This window comes from Diospyros lotus, chromosome 13 (assembly GCF_014633365.1).
Source record: "Diospyros lotus cultivar Yz01 chromosome 13, ASM1463336v1, whole genome shotgun sequence".
NCBI classification, from domain to species: Eukaryota; Viridiplantae; Streptophyta; class Magnoliopsida; order Ericales; family Ebenaceae; genus Diospyros; species Diospyros lotus.
This window is the reverse complement of record NC_068350.1, coordinates 28,693,445-28,706,408: the sequence shown is the minus strand read 5'-3', so window position 1 is coordinate 28,706,408 and position 12,964 is coordinate 28,693,445. Positions and strand designations below refer to the sequence as shown.

Below are 12,964 nucleotides of genomic sequence, written 5' to 3'. Positions count from 1 at the left end.
TATTGTAGCTTATTATTCTTGATAATGAGACTATCAAGTTTGAGAAGCCCCTTTGATTTGAAACCCATTTCCATTTCCCAACCTTAATCTCTCTTACTCTCTCTGTCTAGCACAAAGAGAAAGTGTTGGGATTCACCATCTTGTTAGAGCATGGACTCAATAAGCCCCTCGTAATTTCGGGAGACGATTTGATCTAACCGAAGAAGTTTCAGGAGCTATTTTTAAAGCAAGGAGTTGTTGCTACTAGGAGGATTTCATCCTTTACATCGACTTTTAAGTGTTGAAAAGTATACCTACTAACCCCCTATGGCACGATTTAGTTTTGATTAGCATATAGACATTGAAAACGAGTCTTGCAAGGTCATTGTTGGTTTATGTTTTCGCTACCCTTTTATTAATTTTTTGAATTTTTTTTTAAAATTCGCTTAAACTCTTGCTTTGGTACATTAATAACAGAGTTCCTCATCAACTAGAAGGATAATTCCCATGTGGGGCATGTGAAGTGCTAAAGTGCGGAACTTGGAATTGAATCTCCAGTGGATAAGGATGCCAAGTGTGGCTGACTCTCATGGGAAGGTTGATGGGTGAGGGATGACTGACCCTCACGTGGATACTAATGGGTGAGGTATGGATGACCTTCACGTGGATGTTGATGTGTGATGGATGGTTGACCCTCACAGAAAGGTTAATGATGAGTTTCTACACGAGAGAAGGTTCTCGTCAGGGTGAATTACTACCATGAGATAGGGTCTTTCAGTTACTTTTGGTTTGTGCCATCATGAGTAAGTGGTCCTTGGCTTTTTGTTGGTTTCCACAAACAGCGACAATTGTTGTTGCCTGACTATAATAATGAATTTTTTATATGAGAGATAGTCTCAAGGTGGCACATGAGTGATCTCCCGAGTAAAGGATAACCTTTCCAGATGATGGATGACCCTCTGGCAATGAGAGACTAGTTGAGAGAGAAAATTGATTAGGGGTATGGGTGAGTGTCCCCATGCAGACCCTCCGATGTCTAAATTAACCTCTAGAAAATAAGCATTACTCGAGCGTAATGAAGAAGTTTGAATATGAGAGTTGACATACCTAAATATGGGGGATGACCACCCTATTTATAGTGATGGGGAAGGTCGACATGTGGCACATGACCCACTATTTTGGTGGGCATCTCGGAGACAGTTTTGACTGGGTGTCATGGGGCTTGTAGTCTCCCGAGAAAAAGGCTCCCGGGGTTAGGTAGCCCACGAGGGTCTTTTGGGTATTGTCAAAGGAGATGAAGAACTCGTGGATCCCCTGGATAGTCTTTCGATGATTCCACAAGAGAGGTTCTCAGGGGGTTACTTGGGTGTCTTCCAAATGGTACATAGCTTGGGTGGCTTGCACACTTAGGCACATGGCTTAGGCAATGGGTGCCTATGACCGAGTGACCCTCACTCGACTATAGGCTTGAGAGAAAGTCTCTCGGGTTGTGAGGGCACGACATGATCGAATGACCATCTATGGTTGCATGGAGGCATGGTCAAGAGTGTGGCTTGAGGTAGGCAAGGATGGTCTCACGAAGGCATGGCTGCAAGTGCAACCCATGTCCTGGCTGAGTGCTTGTCAGTTGGGGGGGGAGGGGGGGGGGGGGAGCAAGGTGAGGCAAATGACCTCACTCAAGCATACCCTCTAGTGACCCTTACTCGACCCCCTTGTGACTTGTGTGTGCTCGAGCATGTGGAGCATAGTCGTTTCTTGGCCATGTGGTGGCCTAGTCAAGTTTTTGCCGGGGGGAAGGGGTTGAGTAACCCCACTCGAGCATACACCTCAGTGACCCTCACTTGAGGGTACCTGAGTAACCTTTACTCGACTGCCTTGCGACTTGGCCCAAAGGGCCTTTTCTTCGGGCCCTTTGCCCAATTTTACCTACTTTTGGTTTCTTTGGCCTACTTCAACTAATTTTTTATATGGTGGTGCTAAGGACTTTTTTTGTTAGGCGTAACAATAAAAAATATAAAAAAATATTTAATATTAAGTTATAATTTATTTGCAAATTAAAATAATTGCATATACTCGGCAAACATACCCATAGTTTAATTAATCAATAATTTCAACGCCCATTGGAGAGGACCCAAAAGCCTTGGTTTGAAAGCCTTTTTCTACCAAGAGCGGCAGCAGCACACCGGAAACTGGGGCAAACAGGAGAAAAGCAACCCCATGGAAGACGGTGAATTCCGCCCCAGTTTTCTAGGCTCTCTCCCCTTCTTTCTTCTTCTTCTTCTTCTTCTTCTTCATCATCATAAATTAACTCGCACCGCTGGATCTTCTGAGCTCAGCATAAGCGAGCAAGAGTGCGAAATCCCTAAACACCATCACCCCTACCATGTGGAAATGGAAGAGGTATCTGATAAGCAGTAGAAGAATAAGAACAAGAAGGATGTCAATCCCAGCAGCTAATAAAGATCCCATCTTGGCTGTTACAGAAGCTTTCCTTGCTGACACTCATCCCACAAAGATCAACCTTGGCGTGGTATTCTTATTACTGTTTACGCTACAGCCGCATCCGTGTTTTGATCAAATGTTGTTGTTTTCTTTTTGGGCATATATAGATACATGTATGCTAATGGCATTTGTACCCCATGGCCATAATTGTGGGCTCGTAGGGACCCTACAGCTTCCGTGATGATGAGGGCAGGCCTCTTGTTTTTCAATGCGTTCGAGATGCTGAGGCCAGGATTGCCGATGCCCAATTCCGGTCAGTTACTTTTCCTTCTTGGGTTTTCCCTAGAATTTCTTGACTTTCCTTTTCATTCGAGGTGGATTCCTAGATTTCTCTGTTCTTTGGGGGGAATTTGGCTGTGAATCACTTGTCTCCTTATTTTGTATAACATACCAGAAAGGATCAACATCCATTCATGCCAAGTATATTTTTTATCCATATTTTGATGAGGATCGACATTCATTCAGTCATTTGCTTTTGCTAGTCTGTTTGTGGCAGTTTCAGTTGCAATCGAAATTTGGTGGTTTGACAAGACTTTATCGTATAAATTTGCCTCAAATGTTGATTGGGCAATATATATTGTGTAGCTTTGAGTTAATAAAGAGACCATTTACATTTTTAGATGTGATTTCCATTTTCCTTTACTGTTAACAGAAGTAAATCTTTTTGGTACTTTTGGGCTAACTAATGTCCATGCTCAACACCATTTATTTATCCCGGGTATTGCACCATAAGGCTTAATCCGTCACTACAAGAAAAAAGGGCTATGGTGGCACCAATTTAGTGTCATTTTTTATGAAAATGACACAAAACATTTACACTTGCATCATTTGAAGAAAAATGACATTGAGACATGGGTTATTTAGTGGCATTTTTATCATGAATGACACTAAAATTTTACAAATGTGGCACTTCTGAAAAATGACACTAAAAAATAGCTAACTGTCACCTATTTAGTGTCATTTTAAGATGAAAATGCCATTAGAAATTTAGAAGTGGTGGCATTTTTCAAGAAAATGACACTAAATGATATAAGCAAGCTAACATTCTAGTGGCATGTCAAAGAAAATGCCCTCTAATTTTTTTTTTTTTTTTTAGCTTATACATAAATATGCTTCACATGTGATCTCCCGAGTGTGAACTTGTAAAGTGTTGTTGATTTATCATATCCTACTATATTTATATAGTGGGCCTCTTGTATTATTTTTGTTTCTTTCCAAGTAGTTTGAATTTTGGCAATTCACGTTCAGGGAGTCGGCACTTACAAGTGCAGTGAAGACCAACTTAGTTGAAGAGAGTGTACAGTTGGTGTATGGAAAGGGTGCAGATATTGTGAAGGAAAGGAGGTTTGCTGGAGTTGCAACTCTTTCAGGCACCAGTGCATGTTGTCTCTTTGCTGAGTTCCAGCATCATTTTTATCCCAAATCACACATCTATTTGCCTGTACCTACTTGGTCCAAGTAAATCGCATTCTCCTTTCAGTTTCTTCTTGTTATCTAATAATACCCAACTGTTTGGGCAGATATATACTTACTGAAATGGCATTAATTTTGTGATAATTGCTTAGCCATCACAACATTTGGAGAGGTGCTGAAGTTCCAGTAAGAACCTTCCACTACTACCATCCTGAATCAAAGGGCCTAAATTTTGCAGCACTCATTGGTGATATAAGGGTATGTTTAATTAATACTATATACACAAGGATAGAGAGGAATTGCAATTCTTACAGTTACCGGACAGTGTTTGCTATTCTACTTCACTCTGCTGTTTGTTGGAAACAGCAAAATGCATATTGTCTTACATCTATGCTCCTCAAGCATATTGAGGGTATCCTCATCAAAAAGGAGTTTTCCTACTTTGAAAATAAATAATGACGGATAACTGGCCTGCTTCCTCAGCATTCTGTATCCCACTTAAGTCATCAATGGGGTCTGAACTGAAAAAATAAATAAATAAAGTTGCAGCTAGGTTGATGCTTTCGTTGTGGCCATTCTGGAAAGCTATAAACCACTATTATTTCTTGTCAAAAAAAGCAGATATGGTTCAACAATAAACCGCCATTGATGTTTTGGTCCCATTTTTGTATCTTTATTTTTAATAGAATGCCCCGGATCATTCGTTCTTCTTACTGCATCCTTGTGCTCACAACCCAACTGGAGTTGACCCTACTGAGGAACAATGGAGAGAAATCTCATATCAGTTCAAGGTGAATTGTAGCATAGTTTTTTTGTCTTTCACATTTATTGAATTGCTAGAATTCTAATTCTGGGTTTGATCCAATCAGGTGAAGAACCATTTCCCTTTCTTTGATATGGCTTATCAAGGTCTTGCTAGTGGGGATCTTGATAGGGATGCCAAAGCCATCCGGATATTTCAAGAAGATGGACATTTACTAGGTTGTGCTCAATCATTCACAAAAATCATGGGACTTTATGGACATCGAATTGGTTGCCTTAGGTATGCCAATACTATGGTCTTCATGCTTGGATTTGAGTTATTCAGAATTTCAAATTTTTGGTTCCTGGAGGGAGGGAGGGGGTAATAAATCATTGTGGCAAACCCCAAATTCTACACTAAACCTAAACTAACTACTCTTTTCTTAGGGTTCACTTGAGTTGTGACAATCCTCGCAAGATGGGGAGTGTCGTGCACTATAGATTCCCCTTCTTGTTAGCAAAGTAAGATCTAACTCCATGTAGTTGTAACAACTAGGCAGTCCCGATCACAGTTCAAAATCGGCCTTGAACTAGAATTGGACCGTTGGTTCGATGGTTTCAAAAGTCATGAACAGGAACCTAAGCCTTAGGGAGCGGTTTTGATTCCTGGTTTCGGTTTCAACTTTGGAACCGCCAGTTTTGGTTCAGGTTTCTATTTAGATTTTTTTAAATTTAATTTTTTAAAAAAACTTAAATTCAAAATAATAGAAAATTCATAATAATTATTGGCCTTCAAAAATACTACTAAAATTAAAAATAACTATTTTTTTACTTATATTATATAGTTGTTTAATAAGGATATAAAATTATAAAATTAAATTGTTTTAGGGGTTTTTAAAATTTTTTAATGAATTGGATTTTTCTCCCAACTTTCAACTCTTAGATCATCTCATACCCACAACATCATGATAGTGCATTAAATTGAAGGTAATTTAAGACAATAGCACAATGTTGGAATGTCCAGATGACCCACGAATTAGATATTAGAAAAATTATCCAATTCTTTATATTGTAATAAAAAAAAAAATAAGGGCTTGAACTTAATTTTTTAGAATTAAATTGCCTATGTATCTTCTTAGGGTTTAGAGAAATCAAAACTCACGTAATTCACTTCCCTTAATTTAATTGTGTACCCCCTTAGTCAATTCCTTCATGGTTCAATCGTTGCCACCATCCATATTTCCAGTGGTTGTACCATCGGTTGTGTCAAAGAATTCATCTTCCTCACTTTTCTTGATCTCTTGCTCCCTTAATTTTGCTTTGACCCAATCATTCAAACAAGTTTGTGCTTCAAGGGAGTTGGGGGACAAACTTGAATGAGTTTCATTCAATATATTACCACCAACGCTAAATGCTTGTTCTACAACAACTATTGATTCAGGTGTTGCTAGAAGTTGTTTAGTGATCATAAAAAGGATGGGATAAGTGTTGACTTGTCACTTATGCTATTCCAAAAGAGGAAATTCATTGCCTGCATTACTATCACCAAACTCAAAAATAGTTGTTAGATATATATCAAGTTCAGCATTTGAATTTGATGATCGCCTTGGTCTCTTATGCCTTTGCATAAGTGAATGATCACCTCTACCAAGTTTAGTAGGCTTTCCCTATTGAGTACTAGTGGATTGGGATCCACTTTGGGGCAACTTGATTACCATAAAGGTTATAATAATCATTATAATTTGAAGAGTTAATCTTCTAACTTCAGAAACTTTAGAAAACCTTATCATCTTCTTCTCAATGTATACAATCATAATAAATACTCAAATACTCATGCAAACCCTCTAATTTACAATGAGGATTAAAACTATAGTGTTGTTTCCAAGATACAATAATAAATTTATTTGATTGGAAACGTCGTTACTTGGCTGCTTGAGCCTATAAGGAAAGAAACAATCAGAGGGCGTAGGAGGGTCCCTGCGCAAACACTCCAATGTTTAAGTCAAACAATTAAGATGTAGAAATTGTAGAGAAGAATTTTTGCCAGTATTAGAGACATACATTTTCTAAAATGACTGTCTGTCTATTTATAGAGGGGCATGGAGTAATTCGAAGTAGTCTAGGATTAAGATTTTTACCAATAACGTCTATTTTGATTTTTTGGAACCTTGTTAGGATTCAGATTCTTATAAACAATGTTTTTCCTTGTATTTCGTAATCCTTTTAAAATTAAATTTTTTTATGGATAATTGTTTATCCTTTTATTGGAATATTAGAAGGGATTTTTAGATGTCAGAGTTATCATGTTTTGTGAGTTGCATGGGACCCCCTGTATTTCGGGGAAATGTTTTGGCGGCTAACAACTTTTTCTGCTCCAAGATTTTCTCAATCATCTTTTCCATATTCACTGTCTCACAAGCACTAAATACTGACGAGTCCTCAATTTCATTGATCTTTCTCTCTAGGCCTCTTGGCGGGGGCTTTTCTTCGTCGATAGACGTGCTTTCAACAGTCTCAAGGTATTTCCTTCTTTGAAGATCCTTTTGGATGCCCTTGCGCTTTCTCGATGTTCCTTTCCTTTCTCTATCCTTCATGCAGGAAGGAAAAGAGTCTCATGCTTGAGTTCTCAGACAAGGAGTGGGTTATGACCAAGTTCCTTGGGGTTTCGAGTTAGTTTTAGAACTTCCTGAAGAGGGATTGGGCCAGAGACAAACTTCTTTAGGGTCAATGGCAGTGTCATGTGCGGGGCTATATTTTGCAGTAAGCCAGTAACTTCTCGCAATGCCCGCATTCTTTCCTCATGCTAGTGTCACAAGGCTTCATACTCCGCTCGTGGTACCATGGAAAAGGTCTACCCAGATGGGTCTACGAATTATATAAGACGAGTGTCCTACTTGTTCTAGAAGTGGACTTCTAGTTGGCCTTGGGAATGAAATTTCGGGTGGCCCTAGGAGTGGAATCCCAACTGGCCTTGGGTTTGTGTTCTTGGCAAGTCCTAAGATTGTGCCCTTAGCCAGCCCTAGGGGTGAACCTTTGTCTAGTCTTGAGAATGTGTCCCTAGGTAGCCCTGGGGTGAACTCCTAGATGGACTTGAGAAGGTGCCCCCAGATGGCCTTGGGGTGAACTCCTTGATGGACTTGAAAAGGTGCCCCTAGATGGCCCTGGGGGTGAACTCTTGGCTAAACTTGAAAAGGTGCCCCCAGGTGGCACTGGGAAAGAGCCCCCTGCTGGTCTTGAGAAACCCCTCCCCCCCTCCCAAGCGGCCTCAGGAAGGAGCCCCCAACTGGTCTTGAGAAGCCCCCCCCCAGGCGGCCCCGGGAAGGAGCCCCCAGTTGGTCTTGAGAAGGTGTCCCTAGGAAGGAGCCCCTAAGGGCCCTCGGGCTGAGACTTTGCTCCATCTTGATGCTATTGATTGGTGGTACTCCTTGTTCGGGCCATTGCAGACTGCTTCGTTGGCTTCTCGTACATTTCCTCCAGACGACGCCAATTGTTGTTGTCAAGATACAATAATAAATTTATTTGACTGGAAACATCCTCACCTGGCCGCCTGAGTTTGTAAGGAAAGAAACAATCAAAGGGCACTGGAAGGTCCCCACACAAACACTCTAATATTTAAATCAGACATTTAAGATGCAAAAAACTATAGAGGAGAATTTCCGCTAGGATCAGAGACGTATCTTTTTTAGAATAAGTGTCTGTCTATTTATAGAAGGGCATAGAGTAATTTGAAGGAGTCCAAAATTAGGATTCCTACAGATAACGTCTATTTTGACTTTTTGAAATCCTATTAGGATTCAGATTCTTATAGATTATGTTTATCCCCGTATTTCGTAATCCTTTTAAAATTAGAATTCTTTATGGATAATTGTTTATCATTTTCTTGGAATATTCGGAGGAATTTTTGGATGTTAGAGTTATACTGTTTTGCGCGTTGCGTGGGACCCCCCAGTATTTTAGGGAAATGTTTTAGCGGTGGCACCGTTCCTGGGGTCGAGGCCATGGCCTCGGTATTTCTTAGCTAGACTACGTGTCTTGTGGCCACCTAGGTTGGGCCGCGACCCCTCGAGCGTTGTTGTTGGGTCGGCCCATTTATTAATTTTTATTTTATTTTGCATTATGCCATATCACATAACTAAATAAGTAGATGGAATATCTTTATAATAACTTACCCATTTAGACATCATTTCCTTGATTGTAACTTTCAAGATGTCATCATCTTTATTATCATCTAAACAACCAACAATATTACATGCCTCAACCAAAAATAAATGACAAGTAGGATAATATACATCAGACAAAGTGTAAGTAGCATCATTAAAGCTTTTAAAACTTCTAATATTTTTTGGCATGCAATCTAATTATTAGTATCCAAGTTAACATCAGGCACTTTAGAAAGAATATAAGCACATAATAAATGTTTATATTTAGTAGAGTCATTAAGCAATTCATATGTTGAGTTCCAACGAGTGGGAACGTCTCATGGAAATTTTTTGGTCTTCTTCTAGGAGCTTGACAAAAATTTTTCCCATTCTTTCATTATTAATGGACGAGACCATAGGTAAGAAATTGCCAATTTAATATGTCTAATAGATGACTCAAGTGCCCTTAAGCCATCTTATTTTGCTCACAAGTTGAGAGTATGGCAAGCACATTTAATATGAAAAATTTACCACCTAAAGTAGGCTGACAAAGATCTTTTAAATCATCAATACAAGCAGTATTAGCAGAACATATTGAAACACGACCATTCAAATTGAAAAACAATGCTACCAAATCACTTTTTCCTTTCTATAAAGCTTGTGAATTGTTCGTGTGAGAATGGTTCTAGGAATACGTTTAGCCTGTGGATTTAAAGCATTTTGACAATAATTAATTAAACCAACCTTTTCGCCAGAACTAAAAAATAATTGTTCAATTGCTACCATTTTAGCTAATACATCCTTATTTTCTTCATTGCTATAGCAAAATATTTGAGTAGGGTTAGAACTAGCATACTCGGAAAGTCGAGTTTGCGTTTTGTCAATGCCAAATTCTTGAGGATGCTTGGACTTTAAGTGCCTTGTAAACAACATCCCATATCCTCCTCCTTTGGCAAATGCATATTTTGATGGGCAATAGTTGTAACTTACTTCAAATGTTCCATCCTCCTCCTCATGCAATTTTTTAGTGAAGTGCTTGGTGAAGATGTCGGATTTTGATGCTCTTCCATCTTGAACATTTGGTTGTTGCATCTCACTTTCAACATGCATGTTGACTTTCTTGTGTTCCCATTTCCTCTTGTACAAATTCAACATCTTCATATTCATTAATGTTGATATTAGGTTGCTTTTGGCTAAATTGGGTTTCCCCCACCTTAGCAGCCTATCCCTTCTTCCTCCTTGGTTGAGATGAACCTCCAAAACTAGCCATAATTATAGTATAATGGGGAACCAAAAAAAAAAGAATTAAATTGGAGTAGAAAAGACAATGTAAGAAATGAATTAAAACAATAAAGAAAATTTGAGTTGGGATGAAAATTCAAGCAAATGAGAGAATAATTATATGTAGAGTATATAAGTAATAATTGAGACTTGAGAATAAATTATATTGTGGAACTTGATAGCTTGAGAAGTTGAGAGAATTAGAGAAGATAGAAGATTTGATTTTGGTGTTGTGAAGAATGAAGAGAATTAAGCTATTTATAGAGAAATTTACAACTTTTACTTTCCCAATTTGCCCCTAAAATTAGCTGTTATATAGTTCTTAATAAGGATAAAATTGTAACTACATATTTAAAAAAATATATTAAAAATGTTACTTTTTGCAAGCATGTAACTACATATAATCTATAATGTACTTATAATCTATTTTTTATACTTATATTATTTAGTTATATATAATATATTTATATTACTATAATTTTAATTAAAAAATTATAATTGATTTTGGCAATATTTAATTGTTTTGAGTAGCTCATAATTTTAATTAAATTTTTTTAAAAATAATAAGAATTAATTAAATTAAAAAAAAATCCCAGTTTGAAACCGTCCACTCCAGTTCCGGTTCCAGTTCCTTCAAAGGGATGAACCTGAACCGGAACCGTAAGGGCAGTCCTAGGTTCTAGTTCAATGAATCGCTGGTTCAGTTCTGGGCCGGTTCATGGTTTGGTTCCAAACCATGGTCACCCCTACAACCAGGGGTATCTGAACCCCAACCAGAGAGAGTTGACTAACTATGTTCTTTAGAGGAGTAGCCAGGCATAGTTCACTAATTTTTGTTGATGGAAAGAACCTATCTTTAAAACATCTTTGTTATGCTAAGGTTGTGTTAGGATTCATGGATCTTAAAATGTATTTGGAGTTGATTCTACAAGGAAATGGGACTTCATTTTATGTTAGATAGCATGCATTTCATGTTTGTTTAAGGATTTGAGTTTGACTGCCGTATTATATGTAGATTTCAAACAGTAAGATGAATAGAGTTGTGATAAATTGCTTCAAGCGTTTGCTAGTATGTGTTTAATCCAGCCCCAAGTACCAATTAGATTCTGCATATGATTGTTAGCCTTTTGATGATGGTAAAATCGTATAAATATCTTAGTATTCTTTCTTCGGATGAGAATCAAGCTATTGCAACCAGAAGCCAGCTTCAGCAGATTGCCAGGGGAATGTTTGGCAGCCCGCCTATTCACGGCAGCTTGCTAGTGTCAACCATTCTGGGTGATCCACAACTCAAGGCACTTTGGGCAAAGGAGGTGAAGGTGAGAAGTCATGTGTTCAATATTTCCGCCCATTTTTATTCAGTCTTATTTCTTTGCTATGTTCGCAAGGCTATGGCTGGTCGAGTTATGAGAAGGCGGGCCACCATGCGCCAGAGTCTTGAGAAATTGGATTCTCGTTGCAACTGGGAGCACATAACGAACCAGGTTAGTAGGCCAATGAGTAGAGTTGATTTGGAATGCTAGCTGCTGCTTATCCACAGCATTTGTGCAGGTCGGGATGTTCTGTTTCACCGGCTTATCCCCCCAACAGGTTGATCGCTTGGCGAGGGAATTCCACATATACCTGACTCCTGAAGGCCGGATGAGGTAGGCATTTCCTTATTGTTTGTTTGTTTGTTTTCTTTTCTCCAATCCAATGAGCTAATCGAATAATTTAGTTGGTTGTACTTTGAAATGGATTTGTATTAATAATTTTGAAAATTATGGGCATTAATTTTTGGTTGGTTGGCAGCATGGCAGGTGTAACTAAAAGCAATGTGGATTATTTGGCTAATGCAATGCATGAAGTCACCAGATTTGGCCAAGAAGATTCTTTGCAGAAACAGCAGTACTACTCTCTTTAGCTTAATTATGTTAGTCCCGGTGGTGGCCCTGCAGCTGCTTAATTAATTGGTGAATGAATGAATAGTTTAAGAGAAGATGCCTCTGCCTCTCTGTGAATGTTGATGTTTTGTTTGCTTAGCAGACCAGACCAGACAAGGAGTACTTGTTCCAGACATCAAGAAGTACCTAACCCCATTAGAGCTAGAGCTCGAGCTCGAGCACCAGGGCTCTCACTTTGCTATTTTGGGTTCTTTTTGTACAATTCTACTCTTATTTTGTGAGAAGATAACATAAATGTTCTCAGGTCTGTGTCAGGTACAGGGGGAGGGGATGGGGCTCATGCCTTCTCTCTGATTTTACTCGCATCGGGCAAACAACGTTATGTTGCCTGAAGACAATTGTTTCAACTTAAATTCGTTTCGGGGACCACATCGATTTTTTATCATGAATGTCTTAATCACAATTAATATGGTTATGCGGATGTGCAAAATATCTCTTTCAAAAATATAATTTTGTAAATACATTTCATCACAAATATTGCATAAAAAAGAATCAATCAATCATCTAAAACGAAGATCAATAAATTGCAATCTATAATTATTAATTTATTATCGATAAGAAGAAATTAAATATGAATGTAATATATATATTATATATAGAATTGGATAGGCCTTAACGAGACCAAGTATTAATTAATTAACGTGAAAGTTAAAAGGAAGGATTTGATATATTTATAAAAGATAGGAGATGGGGTAGCCAAAGCTGCCGACAAATTGGATATATACTGCGGTAGCTGGCCTACAGGCTACAGCTACCAGCCCGATCACGTCAATAGTGTGTGTCTCATCTATCTGGTGGTTATGGATCCTTTTCAATCTCCCCTATATTCCTTCTCCATTGATTTACAACAGCTTTTGCCCCCTTTTCAAATCCGCAAACATATATCCCACCTCACAATTTCTCAATCTTCGAGTGCCACTCTAATCGATTTGTTTCTTTCCCTTAAAGAAGTCATTATGTAAAAAA

The 12,964-nt window shown here is 38.5% G+C and overlaps 1 protein-coding gene across 2 annotated transcripts; it reads left to right on the top strand.

Annotated features, from left to right (window-relative positions):
- The first annotated feature begins 2,105 nt into the window (after nucleotides 1-2,105).
- Nucleotides 2,106-12,378, top strand: LOC127788897 (aspartate aminotransferase, mitochondrial-like). Of its 2 annotated transcripts, XM_052317569.1 has the most exons (10): nucleotides 2,107-2,509; nucleotides 2,643-2,734; nucleotides 3,730-3,939; nucleotides 4,047-4,152; nucleotides 4,581-4,685; nucleotides 4,764-4,936; nucleotides 11,215-11,374; nucleotides 11,444-11,539; nucleotides 11,607-11,701; nucleotides 11,847-12,378. In XM_052317569.1, the coding sequence occupies exons 1-10, from the start codon at nucleotides 2,363-2,365 to the stop codon at nucleotides 11,956-11,958; spliced, it is 1,296 nt and encodes a 431-aa protein (XP_052173529.1). In that variant the 5' UTR covers nucleotides 2,107-2,362; the 3' UTR covers nucleotides 11,959-12,378. The 2 variants fall into 2 exon arrangements, with proteins under 2 accessions (XP_052173528.1, XP_052173529.1); XM_052317568.1 differs by having other exon boundaries at nucleotides 2,106-2,509; nucleotides 11,215-11,539.
- The last annotated feature ends 586 nt before the right edge of the window (nucleotides 12,379-12,964 follow it).

Coding starts and splice junctions, on each gene's coding strand:
- LOC127788897 (XM_052317568.1), top strand. CDS start 2,363: ATGTGGAAATGGAAGAGGTATCTGATAAGCAGTAGAAGAATAAGAACA. Junction 2,735..3,729: donor ATTGCCGATGCCCAATTCCG/GTCAGTTACTTT, acceptor ATTCACGTTCAG/GGAGTCGGCACTTACAAGTG. Junction 4,153..4,580: donor CACTCATTGGTGATATAAGG/GTATGTTTAATT, acceptor TATTTTTAATAG/AATGCCCCGGATCATTCGTT.